The sequence below is a fragment of the Pygocentrus nattereri genome, chromosome 30 (genome assembly GCF_015220715.1).
Source record: "Pygocentrus nattereri isolate fPygNat1 chromosome 30, fPygNat1.pri, whole genome shotgun sequence".
NCBI classification, from domain to species: domain Eukaryota; kingdom Metazoa; phylum Chordata; class Actinopteri; order Characiformes; family Serrasalmidae; genus Pygocentrus; species Pygocentrus nattereri.
The window spans coordinates 9987708-10012098 of NC_051240.1; the positions used below are offsets into that span (position 1 = coordinate 9987708).

At 39.6% G+C, this 24391-nt stretch overlaps 1 protein-coding gene across 2 annotated transcripts in view; it reads left to right on the forward strand.

The window, feature by feature from the left end:
• Window positions 1-24391, forward strand: part of LOC108430011 (voltage-dependent T-type calcium channel subunit alpha-1I-like) — a 362256-nt gene that overhangs the window by 277342 nt on the left and 60523 nt on the right. For both annotated transcript variants that reach the window (XM_017702138.2, XM_017702139.2), the window contains exons 18-24: window positions 2011-2111; window positions 8967-9090; window positions 11066-11134; window positions 17442-17620; window positions 20760-20886; window positions 21304-21429; window positions 21541-21630. In XM_017702138.2, coding sequence (XP_017557627.2) covers window positions 2011-2111; window positions 8967-9090; window positions 11066-11134; window positions 17442-17620; window positions 20760-20886; window positions 21304-21429; window positions 21541-21630 — 816 coding nt within the window. The remainder of the gene's footprint in view (window positions 1-2010; window positions 2112-8966; window positions 9091-11065; window positions 11135-17441; window positions 17621-20759; window positions 20887-21303; window positions 21430-21540; window positions 21631-24391) is intronic.

A 24391-nucleotide genomic window follows, 5' to 3' on the forward strand; every position in this document is an offset into this window, starting at 1 on the left:
TCAGTCTTCAGTTTTGGACATCGGTCTTCATTTGACCATTTCAGTTTCTCAGTAAGGGCTTCTTGACTTAGAGTCCGACCAATACAGGCTTTTTAAGACCGATACCGATTTCGATATCTGAGGATTTAAAACTTCGATAGATCTGATATTTGAATATTTCCATATTCTTTTTTTTCTTCAGAAATACTTAACATAAACAAAGATCTTCCCTAACATTTGTTATATGTAGTCCTAACCAACATAACATGACATAATGCAAAGTTGGGATTTCGCTCTGTAGTGTTACGACCACAAATACAAAACCGTCACATTAATGTTTAATGAATTTAACGATGAACCAGATTACATGCAGTAGCACCTTCACATGGTGTGTTACTCATAACTGTACCAGAGCTCCTTTTTGAGAAGTGAGTAACATCTCAATGCCCATCGATGAGTCTTCTCACAGTGCAAGGATGGGCAGAAACACCTGTAGATTTTTTCAAATCTGGAGCTTGATTTTCTCCTCTCTTTTAAAAATGAAAGAGTTCAATGCTGTTTATCTGATAGGGGCAGCATTTGCCAGGTCTTGCTTGGTTGTTAGGAATTCTCTGCACCTTCAAAATATTTTTTTATAAACTCCTGTTTTTTCCATTTATTTATGTTGACTTTCTCATTCCTTATGCAAGTTATCTCATATCTAATCTCCTCTGAAGTTATCTTCTAAAAAATTAAGAGCTTGTGCTTAATTAAATTAAAATTTTAGAGTAGTGTACATCAGCCTGCTAATCATTACAGGTAGTATGATATGTAACAGGTTGATTTTCAATTCATATACAGTGTTATACGTTTTTTCTTCATGGCAGCAGCAAACCCCTTCTTTGTGCTATATAGGACCCTTTCAAAAAAGGCCATGAGGGGTTCAAAATGTTCTATACATTCTCAGAAAAAAAGGTATGACACTGTCACTGGGGCAGTACCCCTCTTGTCACTGTGGTGGTACCCTCAGGGGTACATCCGAGTACCTTTAGTCAGGGAACATAACTGAACCAGAATCCATTGAAATTATATTTTCTAAGTTGTATTGACTCCAACCCCCCCCCCCCACCACGTCGTCTCGGCTCCAAGCTTTTTAATTTATTGTTCTAATTTAAAATGTTTGGTTATGAAAAGGTACAAACATCTACTTCTCCATTAGTAAAACTCATGTAAGATACACCATTGGACCTTAAAACCACTGTTGTACCTTTGAGGGTACACTTACATCGTTTGTACCTTCATGAATGAATCATGTACCTGCATAGTATGGTAATTTCTAACAGTGTATAGAACCATTTTCTTTAACAAAGAACCCTTGAAGAACCGCCTTGAAGAACCAGCAAGTATGTATCTATACACATAATATTAGAAAGTAGTTGTTACTTATTAGCAACAGTAATCAGTATATCTTTACACTAATTTAGTTTACTGAACACATCATCCTCTAGTAAACGTATAAGACCTGTTGTGCCATGCACTGTCCACATTGCAGCGTCTCGCATGGGTTACTTGTTGAATTTGATGGGACGCTGTTTGTTCTTGTGGCTGTTTTATTTTTGCTGCACATTCTTCGGTGTAAGAATAGCTTTTCTTATGACTGTAAGGCAACGATCAGATTTCCCTCTGTCACTGCACATAATAGCAAATCATTACAAACACTCAGACCGCTTTCTGCTGTGAAAGGAAATTATTGATACTGACTAAGACATTTCAGAGGAAGTGAAAATTGACTTTTGGAGTGATAATGGAGCCTTATTAGGTCTCGAGTTTGGAGCAGATTGTACTTCTAAATAGGAGTGTTTGTAGAAGACGGCGCATCTGACTCTTTGACTCTATTGAAGTTAATGGAATGTGCTGTGCAGGAAAATGACATGTTTGTTGAAATAAGATTGCCTGTGGTTCAATTTGCTGAATGGTTAATCATAGTTTTATTCTGAGCTTGAATGCGTATGTTTTATTTACTGACTCATTCTCCCTGTGATCTTTTTGAAGAGCCTGTGCTTTCGGATTCAGAAGATGATCGAGGCATACAGGCCTGACTGGTGCGAGACGAGGGAGGACTGGTCTGTCTACTTGTTTTCTCCCCAGAACAAGTAAGTCCACACAAAGTGTTGTTACCTCAAGAACCTTTAAGTGTATTTACTGCTCAGGGAATCGGAACACAGAGATGATTTGCAGATAAAAAGCTTGTGAAACAATGTTAGCTCTCCTACACTCTTATAAATAATGGTTCTTCAAGGGTTCTTTAGTAAAGACAATGGTTCTGTATAGAAACATAAATACTTAGGAAACTCTTTTTGTGATTAAAGGGTTCCTTGCATCATCAAATGGTTCTTCAAAACAACAGAGAATATACTGTAGATGGTTCTACATAGAACCTTTTGGAAAATGGTTCTTTCTAGCACCGAAAAGGGTTTTTCTACTGTTGCAATATCAAGCTTGTACCAATAGAAGAGCCCTTTTGGTGCTATATAGAAACAATTTCAAAACAGTTCTTTATAGAAGCACACACACACACACACACACACACACACACACACACACACACACACACACACACACACACACTTTCTAAACTGCTTATCCTTCTGGGTCATGGGTGGGTGCTGTGGTCCCAATGGTCATTGAGCAGAAGGCAGGATGCACCATGGACAGGTTGCCAGGCCATCACAAGGCATTTTATAGAACCATCTACGGCACAATGTCTGTCAATCTGAAGAACCCTTTAATCATGCAAAGGGTTCTTTGAGTGTTCATCATTCTATATGTGATGGTTCTATATAGAACTTTTTTGAAAATGGCTTTCCATAGCACCAAAAAGGGTTCTTCTGCTCTTGCAATGTCGTGCTTGCACTAATAGAAGAACCTTTTTTGGTGGTATATAGAACCAGTTTCAAAAAGGTTCTACATAGAACCATCTACAGCACATTCTCTATCAACCTGAAGAACCCTTTCATGATGCACAAAACCCTTTAATCATGCACTGGTGTCTTTAAATGTCCATGGTTGTATATAGAAGCATTTTCCTTACTAAAGAACACTTGAAGAGCCATCATTTTTAAGTGTTTAGAACTGAAAGATTATGAAGTCAACTCAAAGATGCCTTGGTAGGTAATGAATTTGCCACTGTAAGCATCAAAAATTAAATTTACATAGTTTACATACATTTTCACACATCATTTTACATACTTTAAATGTAACTGATCATCCAACTCATGTTTGGTGTCTTTGGTACGTCTTAAGTTTTGCATGTCTCCAAATGTATCCTGGAAGGTCCACTGCAAAACTAAAGAAGCAAATGTCAACCTAGAGCCTGAGTGATATATCGATTGGCTGATATTAACAATATGCATTATTAATGGGGAAAATATTGCTGATAATTTGTGACTTTTAAGTTGGCTGGATCAGAAGAGATTGGGGGGTTGGAGGAAAGAAAAACACACACAGAGAGGGATCGAAACAGAAACCAGAGTTGGATGGAGCGGTCTGATGTGTAGGCCTCCGGAGCGTTTGGGATATTGATGGTGTGGCAGGTTCGGCCTTGGCAGTGAAGGCTTCTGCAGCTTGATTAGGGTATTGATCGAGCCCTAGGGACAACAGGTGAAGCTTTCAGTCACTGCTGTCACATACTGCACTGCATACTCCTCAGAGAGAAGAGCAGAGAAGCTTATTCTTATGATAGCACCTATGAATACTTACAAAGTGCTATTTTTATTGTGCACAGAAAAGAAGGAAAATAAAAGAGAACAGTGATATTCATACAAGAAAAGGCATCATAATTTTGCATGACAAATAAGCTATTCACATGAATTGAGTAGGTTTTAATTTTTAGGATGGGGGCAGTTTGTCTACCTTTTGCTATAATAATGCTAACTTGCCAAATCCACGAAAAGGTGAAATGAGCTAGTTTTAATGAAAGCTAAAGCCTTGTCTAGACAGCACAACATTAATGGTTCTAATATATTATAAAAAGACTTGGCATTTCACATTTTCCAACTGTTTTTTGCTGATTTTTTGGGCAAATGAAATATTGGTGCTCACACACTAAACAAGTAGGGATCACACACGGCTGGACTTTTTAGCTGTTGCTAAATTGAACAGAACTCACAGAACTTCACTGAACTCATGCGTTCTCTGCAGGTAAGCATGTTTAAAGTAGGATCATGGATTTAAAAGCGTGACCTTTGTGTTATTTTTCTAGTTTTAAACCCACATAAACTTGATTGTGCTTCTGCCTTAAACTCAGCTAATCAAAATCTTCGCTCCACATGTGAGTGACTTCTTGCTGTTTTTCTTTGTTTACTTGTTGTATGTTCTTCTTTCATGCCCTCAGTTTTGATTGGCTGTTGTAGGATTCTGTTTAGACCGGCCACGTTTACATACATTTTAATAATCCGGCTAATAGCTCAATCAGAAAAGAATATGTCCGTGTATACACTTCAGTCAGAATAGCCTAGTCCGATTGTGGCCATTCGGAATACAATTTCTATCTGCTTGAACAAGGTGTGTAATCCTGTAAATAATCCATTAAATAGAAAAGTAATACACATGTAAACGCCTGTATCTGATTACATTTCCTATCGGAATGCTTAAGTAGTACATTTTGCTCATGTGCGTCGCATCACAGAGATAGTAGAGAACTCATAAACTGGCTCTGGTAAAAGTTTATAACATTCATCATGGCAGGAGCAGAAACTGGTCTGTAGAGGAGAAGAAGTTTATGCTTTGAATGTTAAAACACGGTGATGGGACGAACGTCCAACTTATGTGTCTCAGAACATGATGTCTTCCTCTCACCCGTCTTTATAAGTACGTGTGAGGTATGTTTTTCTGACTCTAACATAATAAAAACTCAACTCACTCTGACTGGACCTCACGTGAGGTTCGCTGTCATGGTAATGTTTAATCTAAGTGGTACTCCATGCATGCGCATCATTTTGGATCGGATTAGTACTTACTCTGTAATCGGAATGTATTTGGTCGGATAGGCAAAAATCTTTGCATGTAAACACAGCCGTTGAGTCGTTGACCAGTTAACATTAGATTACACTCAGAGTTGTGTCAAGGAATCAAACATGTTTGTTAAACTCTGTCTAGTCTGAAATACAATCAGGAGGCCAAAAAGCTGAGTCTGCACCCATCAAACACTACTCGGTTCTCTCTCCAACTGTGGACTCTGACTGAAATCTGCAGACTAGACCCCATTTTAACAGTTCTTGCAGTTGAAATGCTAAATTCAAATTCAACCAATGTGTTGGTTGGTGCAGTTATCTCTCCTTTTGGGTTTTATCTCGTTCTGCTGTGCTGGCTCAGCTCCTGGCTTGCTTTGCGTTGCCCACACCAGAGATGTGGACTCAAATCAGTGATTTTTATTGTAAGTCTCATGTTGACTGGCTCTCAACTCTGCTCAGACTCGAGACCTAAAGGAGCAGAATGCCCTGCAAAAAACTATGCATAAAAGTGAATTTATGATTGCCTTTAAGGGTTCTCAAATGAGCAATTCCATGTTTAGATCATGTGACAACACCCAGGCAAACTTGTTGTAGACGAAAAAGATGTATGTGCTTATTAGTTAAAGCTGCAAAATCTCCTCAAGTTCCTTTAAAATCTACATTTAAAAAAGGTGGCTCTTAGTAAATGCACTGGTTCTATTTAGAATCATGAGTTGTATATAGAATCATTTCATGCTCAAATGCTTCTTTATGTGGTGCAATGAGTCTTCAGACTAATGGAGAATGTGTTATACATGGTTCTATATCGAACCTTTTTAAAAATGGTTCTATATAGAACCAAAAGGGTTTTGTCAAGCTTGTTACAATAAAAGAACCCGTTGTTGATGCTATATAGAACTGTTTTCAAAAGGTTCTATATAGAACCATCTACAGCGGATGTTCCTTCAATCTGAAGAACCTTCTCATGATGCAGTGAGCCCTTTAATCTTGCAAAGGGTTCTTTGAGTGCTTATGGTTCTATATAGATCCATTTCTTTTACAAAGAACGCTTGAAGAACCATCATTATGCAATTTCCCTCTGGGATCAATAAAGGACTCATTTTCAAGTGTGTAGGGTCAAATACCCTATTTGTTGTCAGGCATTGTCGATATGAAAAAGAAGTCATGCTGTTTATGCTTTAAGTATAAATATGCATAAATATGTGAAGTTTCAGCATTATCATATATGTTAATTACATTTCCGTTACATACAAAAATATAGACGCCGTCCATAGAAGTAGTCCAGTACCTAATTCAGCTGAAGTTTCCAGCTAATCTAGCTGAAGTTTTAGTAAGTTACGGAACACTTACCTTAAAACTTCAGATTTAGCATTTACTTGCTATACTAGCCAGAAACTAGCCCACCATTTCAAGTTATTTTACCTCTTTTCTTTAACTATGACATTTAATTTGTGTAGCACCTCAATTATGTTCTTTAGACTGAAGGTTCTTCTAAAATGAAAGGTATGAATTGCTGCTTAAGACTCCAAAATTGACTTGGACTCCCATAAAGTTGCTGATATCTTTTTTTAAGCATTTGCCATTATATTTTACATTTATGGCATTTGGCTGACGCTCTTATCCAGAGCGACTTACAATTTCACCATTTTACATAGTTAGGTCAAGGCGGTGTTAGGAGTCTTGCCCAAGGACTCTTATTGATATAGTGTAGGGTGATTGCCCTGGTGGGGATCGAGCCCCAGTCTATAGTGTAGAAGGCAGAGGTGTTAACCACTACACTATCCCAACCCCACCCAAACCCATATTTTAGCCAAAATATACCCCCAAAAAATAGGAAAAAGCACCTAACAACCACCATTTTCTATGCTGTAGATCAGGACTGTCAGGCCGCAGCCTTGAAGCGCCGTAGCACTGCAGAGTTTAGCATTCAACCTCATTTAACACACCTGCTTCCTCTCAACTGAGCTAATTAGCGCAACCTTCCTGAGATGGATTCAGAGTGTTAGAATAGTATAAACACTAATCTCGGCAGGGCTGTGACCCTCCAGGACTTGATTTTGACATGTCTGCTCATAGATACTGGATGTTTAACTTCAGTGCTATAAGGTTCTCAGTATTCAAGCTTATTTGTTTCTCTGTTTTTATGTGATGTGTATTTACTTCTACTTAGGTTCTTTTATTTTGCTATTCTTCTTTTGCTTATTTTTGAGTCATCATTTCAATGAAGTAAAAATACTTTTGCAGGTCGCTGTTGTCGGAACAAAACCTTGTATCTCCATTTGGTAACTTTACAGAGGAAGGAAAAAACATACTTTGCTTTCAATGTAAGTCAATGGAACCAATGGCCATTTCTTTTGGTGCATTCATCTTGACATCTATACACGATGTAAAAGGCAACAGAAATTTTCTAATTATGCCAAAAACTAAAAAATGACAAAAATGGAGATATAAGGTTTTGTTCCGACAGTGGTGAAATGGATTTAGACTGCTCTACTCACCTTTGCTAGGGGAACTTGGACTCAGACTCCTGTTTTAACCAAGCCCTACAGTTTAGTGGCTCCTTCTTGTTTCGTCCTTTGGGTCACACTATTGGTACTATGCCTATGGGGCTGAGGTGTGAGACATTTCATCGGTGTCAACAAGTGCCACCAATATTGAAGTGAGGTGTTGGCTCCACAGGCAGTTTTGGGGAAAGAGGCTCAAGGGAGCAAACTGGCAGCCTGAACATGAATCAAATGCAGTTTAATATGCAGAGAAACAGTCTAATCATGTTTCAGCGGAAGGAAAACATAATGTTAAACTTTCCCAAGACAGACTAAGCTTTAGGCATCTTTGACTGAGCAGGGATTGAAACCCAACCTCCCACATGCGGTAGATGTATATATAAGCTAAGCTAAACTTGAGACCAAACTACAACATGTTTCACCATCAAAGACCAAAAAAAGCAAAAAAGTCATTAAACCTCTTAAAATCCCAGGTATATTACACACTACACTGCAAAAATGGTATCTTATGAATTAAAAGTATCCTAATGGAAGTTGATCTATGTAATATTTCTTATTCTGTGATGGTTGTGCATTTATTATTAGATCATCTAGCTTATTTCTAGTCATGTTTTAAGTAATCTTGTCAAGAAAATTTACTGTACTGTATTTGCACATAAGGTTGCTGGTTTCAAGCACTTTTCTTAAAACAAGCCAAACTATCTTTCAATACAGTGATATGAATTTACTTCATAACATGACTTTAGTAGTTTTTGGAGTGTAAGCTTTTATGTTCAATAACTGTATTGACTTCAATGCAAACTGAAGTGTGTAACACCAGTGGTACCTGGGCATTTAAGAGGTGAAAACTGTTTATAGAGCTTGTTTAGTTGAATTCATCATAAACTCATGCTAGCCATCCATGTTACCTCGCCTCAGAGCGCAGAGTCTGGACTACTCTGCACACAGCCATTGAAGCTAGACGAGTAATAATGCTGAGTGCAAAAAACTCCACTAAGAGGTTGGTGTTTCACAGAGGTGCAAGTTTTGAGTAATCATCTCAAATTTGTAAGCATAGCGCTCCTTTCCCAAGTGTCACCAGTCTCTGGTGAGGGTTACGCTAAAACTAGGCAGCTTAGAGGCTGAAACCTGGTTGCTATGGTGAGTTCTGGCAGTGGCTGCATGCCTCATCCAAGGGAACAGCGGACCTGCCGCCGTTGTGGTTGCTCTCATTCAGAGGTGCCTGGCATGGGGTGGAGTTCAGCCACGCAAGTGACCCTTTAGACTGAAATAGCTGTAAATTGCATTCTGAGCCAGTCCGAGCTCTATTCCTGAGTCAAGGCTGTGCCTCACCTCTTGAGCAGTAATACAGTTATTACACACAACAACGAGGAGGTCATGGTTACTATCTGGGGACAAAAAGGCAGGAGCTCAAACCTTTGGGGTCAGGTAACTGGTTAGCTCATATTCTTTCTCTTCCTCTCTCCTCCTCCGTCTTTGTGTCTCTCTCTAGATTCAGGTTGACTTGCCAGAAGATCATAGCTCACAAGCTGTTTGACTATGTGGTGCTGGCCTTCATCTTCCTCAACTGCATCACTGTGGCTCTGGAAAGACCCAAGATTCATCAAGGCAGCCTGGTAGGATCTTCCCTCTTTTGCTTTTCAGTACTATACTAGTCTGGGACTTGGGGTTTGGAATGACTTGCGTGAACGTTTGTGATCCAGACCTAATAACCCAAAATCAGTGCCAGACTTTAGTAATGGTGTAGTAAAAGTGTCCCCCCAGAGGAGAAAAGGCTGTTGTTGCAGCAAGGACAAGCAACTCTTTATGAATACTTTTGATATAGGAAGAAATACAGGATAAGCTGGTGTCCAGATACTTTTGGACATATAGCATATGCCTCTGATACAACTTTGCTATGATTTAGTTGACCTGTATGAAAGCAGCTGGTATCTAAAGCCTAACATACACTGCACATCTCTTAAAAGGTGTCTGTTAGATGAAAATTGTTAGTGTTCTCCTGCAAGCATATTGAACTGTCCAGTGACAACAAGTTCAACAAGATAGGAGATATTGCAGCTTGCCTGTGCTTTTTTCCGTGAGATTTGATCAGCATGTAGGTAGTTCGAGTGTGTTCCTGCCACACCTTCATTTATTAAAAAGCTCAGTTGTGAATCAAAATGCAGCATGAGGGATTTGTAAACCACTGCTCAGGCACTGCTGATCATAAACTTAATTTTCAGACCTTTATCAGATCCTAAATGTAATGTTGTCAGATCAAAACAAGCTGACACTGCATACTTGAGTGCTGGGTAGTGCAGTTAGCTTTTAATCCCATGCTGATACACATAGAAGGTAGTGAGGTAAGCTAAAAGTGCTGCTTTCACTTAGGTAGCATGAGATGCTGCAAAGGGCTCAATAATGCCCTTTATTTGGAATAATATGCAGACACAGGCTATACTGAACTCAAAGTCTCAGAACTTGAAGTGCTACAAAGCCCCAAATTGCTGAATCATATAATGCGTTGAATCGAATAATTCACAAAAACTGAAGTTTCCTGAAAAATCAGGAATCAAATCAACCTGTCAGATCAAAGAAGTTCTAGAACTGTGTGGTTTAGTCCTGCTCTGGAGTGACGGCTCCACTTGAGCATGCTGACATTTACACACTCCCTAATCCTGAGTAATAAAGGCAGGATATTAGTCAGGATGGAAGCCACACTTTTCCCTCTCACTGCCGTTCTCAATGGGGGCTCACTGCATCGCTATTTATTTGATAGGGTGCTGTTTTATTGTTGTTAAGGCTTTGAAGAAGAACATTGACTGTGCTAGCAGAGATAACTGTCTTCTTTCCCTTCCCTTTCCCATTCCCCTTTTCCTTTCCTTTTATTTTTTTTTCTTTTATTTTCTTTTCCTTTCTTTCTTTCTTTTCCTTTCTTTTTCTTCCCTGTCTGTTTCGTACTCCCTTTCCTTTCCTTTCCTGTCTGTTTTGTACTCCCTTTCCTTTTCTTTCCTTTCCTTTCCTTTCCTTTCCTTTCCTTTCCTTTGCCTTTTCCCTTTATTTTCATTTCCTTTCCATTTTGTCTTACCTTCCTGTTTCCTTTCCTTTTCATTGTCCCTTTCCTTTCCTGTTTCCTTTCCTTTCCTGTCTGTCTCATACTCCTTTTCCTTTCCTTTCCTTTCCTTTCTTTATTTCTTTCTTTCTTTCTTTCTTTCTTTCTTTCTTTCTTTCTTTCTTTCTTACTTTTTCTTCCATCTGTTTTGTACTCCCTTTCCTTTCCTTTCCTTTCCTTTCCTTTCCTTTCCTTTCCTTTCCTTTGCCTTTTCCCATTATTTTCATGTCCTTTCCATTTTGTCTTACCTTCCTGTTTCCTTTCCTTTCCTTTCCTTTCCTGTTTCCTTTCCTTTCCTGTCTGTCTCATACTCCTTTTAATTTCCTTTCCTTTTTTTTCCTTTACTTTTCTTTTCCCTTTACTTTCCTGTTTTCTGTCCTTTCCTTTCTATTCTTTTCCTTTTCCCTTTACTTTCCTGTTTCCTTTCCTGTCCCCTTATCCTTTCCTTTCTTTTCTTATCTTTTTCTCTTCATAAACTCTCTTTCTCTATCTTATTACAGGAGCGAGTCTTCCTTACCATATCTAACTACATCTTCACTGCCATCTTTGTAGCTGAGATGACGGTCAAGGTAAACACCCCACTACACGTGCAAATCTCCATCAGTCTGTGTCAACTCAGTGTTTCCTGCAGGAATACAGCTGTGTGTGTGTGTGTGTGTGTGTGTGTGTGTGTGTGTGTGTGTGTGTGTGTGTGTGTGTGTGTGTGTGTGTGTGTGTGTGTGTGTGTGTGTGTGTGTGTGTGTGAGATGCTACTCTTGGGCCTTTTAAAAGAGTGGTGATGTTTATATGTTAACATTTTATAGGCTATGTTTTATGTAAATCATTTATTCATGTATTATGTCTGTTTCATGCTTTTAATATCTTTTTTAATAATCTAGAGTCATGTATAATTTAGCCACTCTGTCACATGCTATGGTTCCTTGCTCAGATGGACCTCTTTATGGATGAATTCTCACAAACAATTTTCCCACAAATAAGCTTTTCTTAGGCTCTGAGGTTAACGCTGTGTGTTATAGTGGGTCTCTTATATCATTTGAAATGTCTGTGCATGCTCAGATGGTTTTGCTCTCCAAGGCAAACGATCTGTAATAAACTGCAGAAAATAACTCCTTTATCTTATTCACTGTGGGCCTGTTTCCCAGAACCAGATCAAGCCTAAGCGTAGGCTGGGAAAGCTTTTCAGTGGTAAATCACCACTGATGTTACAGTGTAGTCCTCGAGCAGGCCTAAGCCATGTCCAGGAAACTGACCCTATGTGGACTACAGTCTAAATTCACCTTATAAATTTCTGTTTATTAAAGATTCTCGAAGATTCTGTCAAAGTAAAGACAAATAAGGGAAACTGTCAACATAACATCACCTCTGTCTCTCTTTCTCTCCTCTCCTTTCTCTCTCCGTCTCTCTCCCATTTCCTCCACCTCCTCCTCCTCCTTCTCTTATCTTCCTCCAAACCCCAGTGAGTAATTAGCTGATGATGATATTAATTACTCTAAATTTCTCATAGGCAGTCTGTCATGTGTCTGTCCTGGCTCTGTTCTCAGGGTCTCGCTGATTCTTCCCCCACTCCATTAGGTAGCCCAGCGGAGCCTGTCATTAACAAATTAATTCAGCCCTGAGAGAGAGAGAGAGAGTGAGAGAGAGATGGTTATTATTAGAAGTTTATTTTTGATTTATAATATACTTTATGATATACATACACCGTGTCTACGTGGGTTTCCTCCGGGTTCTCCGGTTTCCTCCCACAGTCCAAAGACATGCAGTCAGGCCAATTGGATATGCTAGATTGCCCCTGGGTGTGAGTGACTGTCTGTGTCTGTCTGTCTGCCCTGCGATGGACTGGCGACCTGTCCAGGGTGTATCCTGCCTTCCGCCCAATGACCGCTGGGATAGGCTCCAGCACCCCCCGCGACCCTGATGGAGAAGCGGCTTAGAAAATGGATGGATGGATGGATGGATGGATGGATGGATATACATACAAAAGTCTTCAGTCAAAACAGCCACTAAGTAGATTTGATTTATTTCTCAGTGTCAGAAAACCACATATATTCATCGAAACATTACACCAAAGTTCCACAAATAAAAAAAATAACAACAATCATCATCAGTTTTAGTTTAGTGTGCCCACCCTTTGCTTCCATTCTTTCAGAATACATCTTTTATTTCAAAGAAATCTGCAGGGATATTTTTCCAGACCTAAACAGTTTTCAGTTTCAGTTTTAGAAGTCGGTTGTATCTTCTGCTTCTCACTATATAAGTAATGCCAAACAAATTCATTTATGTTGAGGTCTGGACTCTGAGGTGGTCAAGTCTGTTCTTCTGAGAACACCAAGAGCTTCTTGGTTTGATGTGACTGTTTCCTTTTCTCAGTGAGGGCTTCATCATTCAGACCCACAGTGCTGAGTGGTCTTCTCACAGTGCAAGGATGGACGGAAACACCTGTGGATGTTTTCAGATCTGAAGCAGCTTGGTTTTCGCTCATACTTTATTTGGATTGTCCACTATCGTCACCTTTAGATCATCTACAGATGTTCAGATTGGTAACAAACTGTTTGTTGAAACTCAGTTGAGTCAGTGGTGATCAGTGGTGGGATTAGGATTAGGATTTGGACCAGGGTTAGGGCTAGGACCAGGGTGAAGATTGGGTTTAGGTTAGGGTTAGGATTAGAACCAGGATTAGAGAAAATTATGGCCAGTGTACTAGGCATTTAGCAGAATGTAGCTTGAAAGTGAATAAAGTACCTACAAAGCATTTAAAGTGGACCATTCAAATAAAGTGCTACCTAATATTCTCCTCTCTCTCAAAGATGAAAGCTTTCAGCTACCAGGTACCAGTTGAACCCCAGTTTTAGAAACAAACATTTTGGACTTTCTTCTTCTATTTGCCAGTGAATTTTCTTATATCAAATCCTTGGAAACATCTGAAAAAATTACCAAGTTCTTTATGACTGTTTTGACTGGAAATTAAACCAACAAATGTCGCTTGAAAGTGATATGAAGTTGTTTAGATCTTGTGAACTACACTCACCGGGCACGTTATTAGGTACACCTTGCTAGTAAAAGGTTGGACCCCCTTTTACCTTCAGAACTGCTTTAAGTCTTTGTGTCATACTTTCAACAAGGTGTTGGAAACGTTCCTCAGAGATTTTGGTTGGTTATTTGAGTTCCTGTTGCCTTTCTATCATCTGGAACCAGTCTGCCCATTCTCCTCTGACCTCTCACATCAACAAGGCATTTTCATCCACACAACTGACCACTCACTGGATATTTCCTCTTTTTCTGACCGTTCTCTGTAAACCCTAGAGATGGTTGTGCGTGAAAATCCCAAACGATCTGCAGTTTCTGAAATATTCAGACCAGCCCGTCTGGCACCAACAACCACGCCACATTCAAAGCTCCTTAAATCCCCTTTCTTCCCCGTTCTGATGCTCGGTCTGCACTTCAGCAAGTTGTCTTGACCACCTCTACATGCCTAAATACATTGAGTTGCGGTCATGTGATTGGCTGATTAGCTATTAGTGTTAACAAGCAACTGGTGAGTGGCCGGTGAGTGTAGTTTGAAGAACAAAGTTTGGTTCCTGATTTCTCCTGGGTGCCACAAGCAATTACATTTATCTGTAAATTCACCAGCACACTTGACTTAGCATGAATAAACAGGGATTGGGTGTTAACTACAAATAATACCAGCCTCAAGGAGAGGTTTGGAATGGTTAAACTAACAGACTGAAATATGTAAACTCACTACTTATTATTGTAACAAGTCAAACAGATTCAGACGCTTGCAGATGTAAAAGGAAAAGGAGGCTTTACTGACATCACACTCCAAGGTCCTTATCAGAAAACAGGCATGGATCAGTTCCAGGAAGCATAAAAGTAAGAAAGCCACAATCACACCACCAGGCGAACAGTCCAAAAAGGGAAAGGCAAAGACATAGTCAAAATACAAGCAGAAGGTCAATGTCCAATACAACAATCAGGCAAACAGTCTGAGGGGCAAGACAAAAAGGGCAAAGTCAAGATCACAAAGGCAAAGGTCATGCACGAGAAGAACAAGACAGAAATAAACGCTCAGTAGCTCACAGAATGTAGGCAAAACTTCACAACTTTCCTAATCTAAAGCCCGGGCTTATATACTCAGCTAGGTCTGTCATATAATCTTAAACACAGGTGATTCGCATTAGTACTCAGGAGAGCGAGAGCGCTGATTGGAGCGCATAGTCAGATGAGGAGTCAGGTGAGCCCCCAGACCCCCCTGGGAGGTTGAGTCCAGGTGAGTGTCGTTGTTTGTTGACTGCATTACAATGATTTATTCTAAGAGATTGAGGCCAAATGAACAATTGCTGCCCAGTTAAAAACCTTTTAAATTAAATTTTTCTCAGCTGCCTAAAATGTTTGCATAGTACTGTATGTGTTTACTTTGGCAATATTATGCTTGATACAGTCAAGCCAATAAAACCATATTGAATTTTACTGAGAGAGAGAGAGAGAGAGAAAGAGAGAGAGAGAGAGAGAGAGAAAGAGAGAAAGAGAGAGAGAGAGGTGGCAAGCAGTTTCATAATATCCAATTTCTTTTCTAAAAGCAATGCACAAATATAATGCAATTTTTATGTTACTGGCAGTCAATATGTGATGTTTGCCTTTGGAGGATGTGTTTACATGTTTCCTCATTTCAGTCTTGGATCTTCCCAGAAGTCTTTGCTTCTGCACATCTCAGTATCTCAGGGAATTTTTCCCTACAGTGGATCAGTGGATCCTGCTGTGTAAAATAGCTTTCGTGACAATGTCTGCTGTGAAAAGCACCGTAAGGATAAATAAAACTGAAAATGGAAAAGTGTAAGGAAAGGAAAAGCTAAAATCTAGCCGGGAGTGTGCGTTCTGTTTACCTCTCGCTCCCCCACGGAGAGAGACGTCGATTTTGTTGGCTTATTGACACTATCATATGTCTGAATGGCAGAATCCAATATTGGCACTGCGCCCGCTCAGTGTGCCGTGGCAACAGTTGGCATGGCACCAGCAATCTGTGATCCACCCAGTCGCTGTGGAGTTGAGATGTGAGGGCTGAAGGCCTCAACACAGTCAAAGCACCACTGAGGTCCTAAAGGTGTAAAAATGCCTCAGATGTGGCAACCAGTTGAATTTTTTTAAAGCTACATTATTGCAATCAAGGGTACTTATATTTAATAATGTATGACCTCATGTCTTGGCCAAAATAACATTCTTGGGCTATTTTCTCAGTGTCATTGGTGCAAATAATTATTCTTATAAGGCAGCAAAAGTGATTAGAGTGCTAATAGCGCCCCCTTGTGATGAATCCTCAGCCTGCTGAATGTGAGTGAGTTAGTTACAAACCTGGGGCTATATTCATAAACATTTCCCTTAGAAAATAAAAAGAAGGATCTTAAGTCAGACACTATGATGTATGTTATTAAATGCAGTTCAAATAAAAACTTAATTCTCTTAAGAATATTCTTGTATTTTTTAAGAGACTTTTTCTCATATGTCAGTTATTTGAGATGTAGACTATCAATATTGTGCTAGAAATACAAAGTATACCATATTTTTCTCAACTGAGTATGTGGTTAAATGTAACAACGGTGCTGCAGGACAACTAATTGGAGGTCAAACAAAATCAAAACAGACATTTCAAACCTTTTCAAATGCCCCCCCAAAAATTCTCCTTGGTTTACTGTAACAATGTGTTTGAAGAAATTTAAGTTTAAGAAGTTTACCATGTCAAGTCTTACAATATAAGACTGTAGTAAGGTGAAGAAAAGACCATAAAAGACATGAAGTTCTTAGGAAGTTTTTTGTTGAAGAGTAATATTTTCTCTCAAAGCACATTTAATAATTTTTTCTTAATTACTGAATCCAACCCCAGGTTCATGAGATGCTTTGCTTTAAAAAATAAAAAAAAAAAACTTGGTATAATGTAGGCTGGTGCTCTGGGAAAGTAAACCTGTGTTACCGTGGTAACACCCACAGTGACTCTAAAAATTCATTTATCACCCATAACAAGACACTGACATTCCCAGATATTAATTTTTAAACATGTAGGGTGTTTTAGTATCATGCATTAAGGGCCCCATAGTGTGGACAATTGATTTTTGAAAGAAGAAGACTTTGATGTAGTCTGTAAACATTGTTAAACATTGTTTTCCACAGTTATTTTCCACGTGATTATATGGATAATCTCTGTTACCGATGCAGGACTAATGCATTGCTTTTATAGTCTGCATTGTAGTTTAAACAGCGTCTCTTGTCACATTTGTGTATTCAGTGTATTTTAATGATCATTCGGAATTGTATGAAAATATTAACACTGAACAGTATTTAATGGCGCCCTGCACTGAAACAGGCATGCACTGAATGCTTTTTTTAGTGTTTTAGTGTTTTTTTCTCTCCATTGATTAACATTTCAAAATAGTTTTAGTATTGATTTAATTGATTTTATTCATGTGAAAATTATGCATATATTTAATGCATTCAGATACAATGTGTTGATTTTTTCAGCATGAGGAAATTGGAATCATCTCCTAAATGATCATATTCAAATTGTATGGAATTGTTGTGGAGTCAGAGATTTACACCGATAGAGCTCCCACCTCACTGGTCTTTCTGTTTCTATCTCTCTCTTTCTCTACTGTCTGTCTGCTTCTCTCTTCTCCCCTATTAGTTTCTTACCAGCCCTTCCTAGAAGCCCCTATGGCACTCTGTCAAAATGTTTCTGAAAGCAGACATGGCGTTTTTATGCTCATAAAATCTCTCGTGTTTTTTTTGCTGAGGAAAGTCATGCTGGGAAAGCTCTTAGAAGGTGTGAAATAACCTCCCTAGTCTCTCTCTCTCTCTCTCTCTCTCTCTCTCTCTCTCCCACTCTCTCAGGTGGTATCGATGGGCTTGTATCTGGGCGAGCGAGCGTACCTACGCAGCAGCTGGAACATTCTGGACGGTTTCCTGGTCTTTGTGTCTCTGATTGACATTGTGGTGTCGATGGCAGGAGGCGCGAAGATCCTGGGCGTCCTGCGTGTTCTCAGACTGCTCAGGACACTGCGGCCCCTCAGGTAGGGAGGTACAGGCACACTGTCAATAAAGAGTTTGTCCAATTTTTCCTCAAATTTTTTGCATAATTCAATCACTGAGTTGTAAACAAAGCCATTCAGAGTGGACTGACGTGAAAAGGTCCACTGTGACTCGTATATCTTTACAGTGGTGGTGATAGTCAATTGACAATATCAAATAATATGTACCAAATTTATCACAATGCAGAATGATGTCGTTTTGACAATGGTAAAAGGGGATAGTTGTGAAAAAGATGTTCTCTTTCGGGACATTTTTGACTTATAGCGCCCTGGAAAAAAAGAGGACTTTAATTTTGATAACGATCTGTCAGTAAAATGACATAGTAGTCCATATTAATGTCATGTAAACATGTATGGTTTATGAGTGTTGGTTTAAACATTCATAAACATGTTGTGAAGTCTTAATGTACAAGTAAAACGTTACTGATCTTTTCGAGGCATTAAACTCTTCAGATGTCTGGTTCTGTCACCACCCCTGTGAATAACGCTTGCTTGGTTTCTCTACACTCAGAAAGAGTTTACTCTGTTGTTGGCTTTCGTAAACTTCTTTTGTGCTCTCAGTTTTCATTGGCTGCTGCAGGAGTCTGTTCAGCTTGAGTCGCTGACTGGTTGGACTAGATTACATTCAGAGTTGAAAAAATCAGACGTATTTGATAAACTCAGACTGGTCTGAAATGTGATGGGGAGGACAAAAATCTTAGTCTGTGCACCTCAAACACAACTCGGTTCTCTCCAACTGTCGACCCTGACTGACCCAAAAATCTGCAGACTAAAGCCAACTAGCACAGACCCAGCCAGACTGAGAATTGGGGCTAAAATCAGGGAAAAAGTTGTGTAGTGTTGTTGCTGAGCAGCTGAGCCGTCATGGTCAGCAGTACGTGGTAAGTCGCTCTTATAGCCAACCACAGTGTGGCTATGCAGTTAACCAAGACAGATGCACGCACATGGGCAAGCGGGCCGAGGGGAAAGACAACGTGAAAAGGGTAAGTAAACAAGTAAAAGAATATCGTTGTTGTCGGAAGAAAACCTCGTATCTCCATTTTTGACGTTTTCCAATTTTTGACAATAATTACTCTGAAAAACGTCTGGTTCTATTGACTTACACTAAAAGTGTTTTTCCTTCTTCAGTAAAGTAAACATTTTGGAGGTACGAGGTTTTCCTCTGACAACAGCGATATGCAAACAGAGGATGCCAGGAAACAAATGGAAAGATGCTGAGTTACTCAACACTGACCGTGGACTTTTTTCCAAGTCATTTTGGGCCATTTCTTTGGTTCATTCACCATGAAATTTATACTCAGTATAAAGGGCAATAAGCATTTTCAAATTATGTCAAAATCTGAGAAGGGACAAAAATGGAGATGTTTTTCTCACTGTAAGTTGCTGCTTCTTACTGGCAGACACTTCAGCTTCCTTTCGAGCTTTTAAGTGTTACATACTGTGATTTTTTGGCGAGATGTTTTTTTGAAGTGTATTTTTCACGGCTGCAGTGGACATTCCGCCCCCGCGGCTGGACCGTCTCTGTCTGCCCGTTCAGATGAAACGCTGGAATATGAAACTTGTGTTCCAGCCTGCACCTGCTCCGTGTCTGTCTGCGGGTGTGTGTATGTGTGTGTACACACACCTGCTGGCAAAACACAGGCTACTCGGCTGGAGCGGCTGGAGCGGCCGTCGCTGCGCTACAGTGCACAGACACTCGGGAAAGCTGGAAGTAGGGCACGCAGAAGCCGAAAGATGAATGAATCATGCTTCGGTTTAAGTTCTCTATGTTACAGCTGCATTCATAGGCTGCTAAATTATGAATAATGAATGGGTTGCACTGTGGTAAAGGCATGTGGAACTCCAGCCCTGTAATCATTTAATACACATGAGTCAAGTCAGCCCTTTGTCAGGGCCACCAGGAGTTGAATACTGCAGAGCTACAGTGCTATGCAGAGGTCTGAGACCACCTTTCAGTTATTTACTATCAAAGCAGCCCTTAAGTACAAATTATTTAGCCAGTATTTCTAAAGAGATTGCATGTAAGATATTCTACTTGCATATGAAATGGAAAGTCAAAGGAATTTACACCGATCAGGCATAACATTATGACCTTGTTTCTACGCTCATTGTCCATTTTATCAGCTCCACTTACTATACAGGTGCACTTTGTAGTTTAATTACAGACTGTAGTCCATCTGTTTCTCTGACACTTTGTCAGCCTCCTTTTACCCTGTTCAATCTCAGCACTGCAGTGACACTGATGTGGTGGTGGTGGTGTGTTAGTGTGTGTTGCGCTGGTCTGAGTGGATCAGACACAGCAGTGCTCCTGGAGTTTTTAAACACCTCAGTGTCACCACTTGACTGAGAATAGTCCACCAACCAACAGCGTCCTGTGGGCAACGTCCTGTGACCGCTGATGAAGGACTTGACGATGATTAGCTCATACTGTGCAGCAGCAGATGAGCTATCATCTCTGACTTTATATCTACAAGGTGGACTGACAAGGTAGGAGTGTCTAACAGAGTGGACAGTGAGTGGACACAGTGTTTAAAAACTCCAGCAGCATGGCTGTGTCTGATCCACTTGCACCACCACAACACACACCAACACACCAGCACCATGTCAGTGTTACTGTTTATATATTTAAAACCTGTTTAAAAGAACGGTGATGAAGCTGCACATCTTATCCTACATTGATGATGATTTGTTTAATATTACTTACTTTTTCTGTAATAGTTATTAATTATATTGCATCAACTGGAAAATAAGCAACTAATTTCAAGTAATTAGAGTTTGTTTCCATCCATTAATACCGTCATCTTACTGGCACAACAATTGCTAGTTTATTCTTTCTGAACAGTTACCACTGCAATGTAATTACACTGAGCAAATCAGTGTTACTATAATATTACCATGTTATTATAACTGATTCAATTACTAACTTATTATTTAGTTACAACTAAATAATAAGTAGCATGTAATTTTTAGTTGGTATAGTTTGCTAACATAATACGTCCATATGTACTCTATATGTACTTTAAAGTAAGTAAAGCTTTATCTCCAAGCTATCTATCCAGGCTTTTGAATGGTGCTGTATTTGGGAGAATACTCTAAATATCATGTGTTGTTTTGCATGCAGGGTGATCAGTCGAGCCCCTGGGCTCAAGCTGGTGGTGGAGACCCTGATCACCTCCCTGAAGCCCATAGGCAACATCGTGCTTATCTGCTGTGCTTTCTTCATCATCTTCGGCATCCTCGGCGTGCAGGTTCGGACTGGTTTGATTTCCCAAAACAGTGCGCCTCACCAGAGCCTCATCTGATATTTAATCTTCTGTTTCACTCAGTCCTCCTGCTCTGTGTCAAAACCCATCAGAGTCTTCATGCTGATCTCTCTCTCTCTCTCTCTCTCTCTCTCTCTCTCTCTCTCTCTCTCTCTCTCTCTCTCTCTCTCTCTCTCTCTCTCTCTGATCTCTCTGGCTGTAATGAATGCTGAAAAGCTCATCTTTGCATTCTCTTGCACACTGTGCTCTTTAGAGCCCCAAGTTATTTTTCTCTCTTAATCTCGATATTGCCGCAGAGACCTTAATGAAACATTAACTAATGAAAATGTGCACGTGTGTATGTATGTGTGTATGTATGTGTGTATGTATGTGTGTATGTATGCATGTATGTGTGTGTTCCAGCTCTTCAAAGGGAAGTTTTATTACTGCGTGGGTCTGGATGTGAAGAACGTCACCAATAAGTCCGACTGTCTCTTGGCGAAATACAAATGGGTTCATCACAAGTACAACTTTGACAACCTGGGGCAGGTGCGGGACATTTCAGGGACATTTCTGTAAAAAGCCATAGATGTTAACATCAGAAAAGCAAAGCTGTTTGTTTGCAACTAAGCTTTATTGTTTGTCCTCTCTGTTCCTCAGGCTCTGATGTCTCTGTTTGTGTTGGCGTCTAAAGATGGTTGGGTCAATATAATGTATCATGGGCTCGACGCGGTGGGAATAGACCAACAGGTATGAACTCAGGTTACTGTCTCACATGCACTGAGTTATGTTTTAACAAAATTAAACTGTAACACTTTACCATAGGGTGCTGTTCATAAGACTACATGACACCTACATAAGCTTGCAATGGCAGCTGACATAACCCTACATAACTGTACATAAATGCTTATTCCAACAGGTCTTTCATAAAGGCTACTTGATGAAATTTGGCAAACGTAAACTTTATAGCGAATGATGCCTATTGGAATAAGTATTTATAAACATTTATGTAGGGTTATGTCAGTTGACATGACAAGCTTATGTAGGTGTCATGTAGTCTTATGAACAGCACCCTACAGTAAAGTGTTAGCAATTAAACCAATTTGGTTGCAGAAATATGCATAAATTGATTCTAATATGTAGCAGCGAATCATGACTTTTAGTGTCAGGCCTTTGGTTTGGACTATGAAAGTGAAAACTGGGTAAAAAATAAGAAGAATCACCTCTATTTTTTCACGGTTCTACATTAACCATTAACATTTGAAGCTTGTAAAATACATTCTCTCTGTATTATTTGAAGCTTCTAAAAGACTTTTGAGCTTGCAGTTTTACAGAGAGCACAGAGCTGCCACTGTTTTCCGTCCCCAACAACTGAAACCTGGTTTAACTCCTGCTCTTATTCACAGTCACTGACTAATCTAGGACTTTCAGAAGGCCAAGAAGGACATTTTCTTATGATTTTATTTCCACACTTTGGAAAATCAAAATGATTTATTGGCTCTACTACCACTTTTTAATTATGTTGGTGTCTAATCCAGGGAGTGATTCATTCTGTCCCGTACTTAGAAGCCAATTTATGGAAGAGCTTAGTGTATCTGCCTACAATATATGGCCAAAAGTATGTGGACACCTTTCCTATGTTAATGAGTTCATATGTTTCACCCTTTGCTAACAGATGTAAAAAATGAAGCACACAGCCATGCAATCTACATAGACTATTGGCTATTAGCAGGAGTACTGAAGAGCTCAGTCACTTTAAATATAGCTCTGTCATAGGATGCCGCCCTTACCACAAGTCAGTTAGTGAAATTTCTGCAGTGTTCTCTGAAGTGATTAATCACACTTCATTCTCAGGTCTGATGGATGAATCTTGGTTTGGAAAGAAGCAGGCGAACGTTACCTACAGGAATGTGTAGTGCCAACAATAACGTTTGGTGGAAGAGGGATAATGGGCTGGGGATGCTCTTTAGGGTTTGGGTTCAACCCCTTAGATCTAGTGAAGGATAACATTTATGCTACAGCTTCAAAGAAGTTTTAGACTATTAGATGCTTCTAACTGAGGTAACAGTTTGAGGAAGACTGTGCCCCTGTACACTGTGCCATGACTTGATCAGTTTAGTGTTGAGGAACTTGTGGTCTGCACAGATCCCTGACCTCAACTCTACTGAACACTTTTGGGATGAACTGGAATGAGTGCGAATCAGGCCTTCTGCAATGTCAGTGCCTAATCTCACGAATGCTCTTTTGACTGAATGGGCATAAATTCTCACGGACACACTCCAGAATCTTGTGGAAAGCTGTTATAGCTGCATAGGCGGACAACACCGTATTAATGGCCATGGCTTTGAAATGGACTGTCCAGCCAGCTCATATAGATGTGACAGTCAGGTGTCCACATACCTTTGCCCACACAATGTATGTTAAAAAGATCTGATTGGAGAGTTTTCCAGTGTGTGTTTCATGATTTTAACTCATTTTTTTCTAACCAGAAATTAACAGTGAAACAAGATCATTATTATAGCACTTGAATTTAAATACAACAGACATATTGAAACTATTAAATATAAATTACAGACAAGTACTTTTTCAGTTTCCAGAAATCATTAGGCCTTCTCTGACCCCCCGAGTTCCCCACTGCCAATACACCATATAATATAGCCAATATATTGAGTAAATTTACAGATTATTCCAAAACGATTTAGAAAGCTATAGAAGATCAGAATGAAGTTATGATAATTGAATATCACTATAAAGAGAGTAAAAGTATGTGGTTTATTATTCATTATACAGCAGATAGTTTCGCAAGTTGATTAGTTGAGATGCGTTCTAACTGTGCAGTTATTTCACCATAAAACGCTGTCGCTAAGCAACAAGTTTGACAGCTGTAGGAGACACTCAAGACACTCTCACTTTGCGCACAAACAGAAGATGGTTGCTCTTAAGATCACATATGACTGACAGCCGATATGGGTAGACTCTGAAGACGAGACTACACTAAATTCCCAAACTGTCATCAGTACTGACCAGCTTTTCAGTGGACAGAAGAAAAGCTAAACAATGTCAATTCAGTCAGAAATGATCCCAATACCTTTCCCCAAATGTGTATGTGATCTTCAAAGTCTGACTCGGAATCAGACTGAGCCATGAAACAGCTGCAATAGAAAACAAAAAAGCTGCTTAGTTATGATGAGTTTGGGAATTTGGTGTGAGGAGCTGGAGAACAAACTGCTGGCTGTGCAGCGAATGGACAGAGCTCGTTACTGTGACGTGGCATAAAGCTGCTTGCTAAGGAACTATAATTTGTAATAATGTAATAATATAATTCCACATTCACAGCCTGATTTATTTATTGCTGACTTTATTTATTCAAGTGTTGTATAAAAGCAGTAGAACACTCAAGGTCATGTGTTATTGCTATAAAATCACGGCTGGGATGATGTTAATTCATGATAACACACTCTTTCTTGTGTTCGATTACTTAAATACAGTCTTGTTTACCCCCAAAACACTC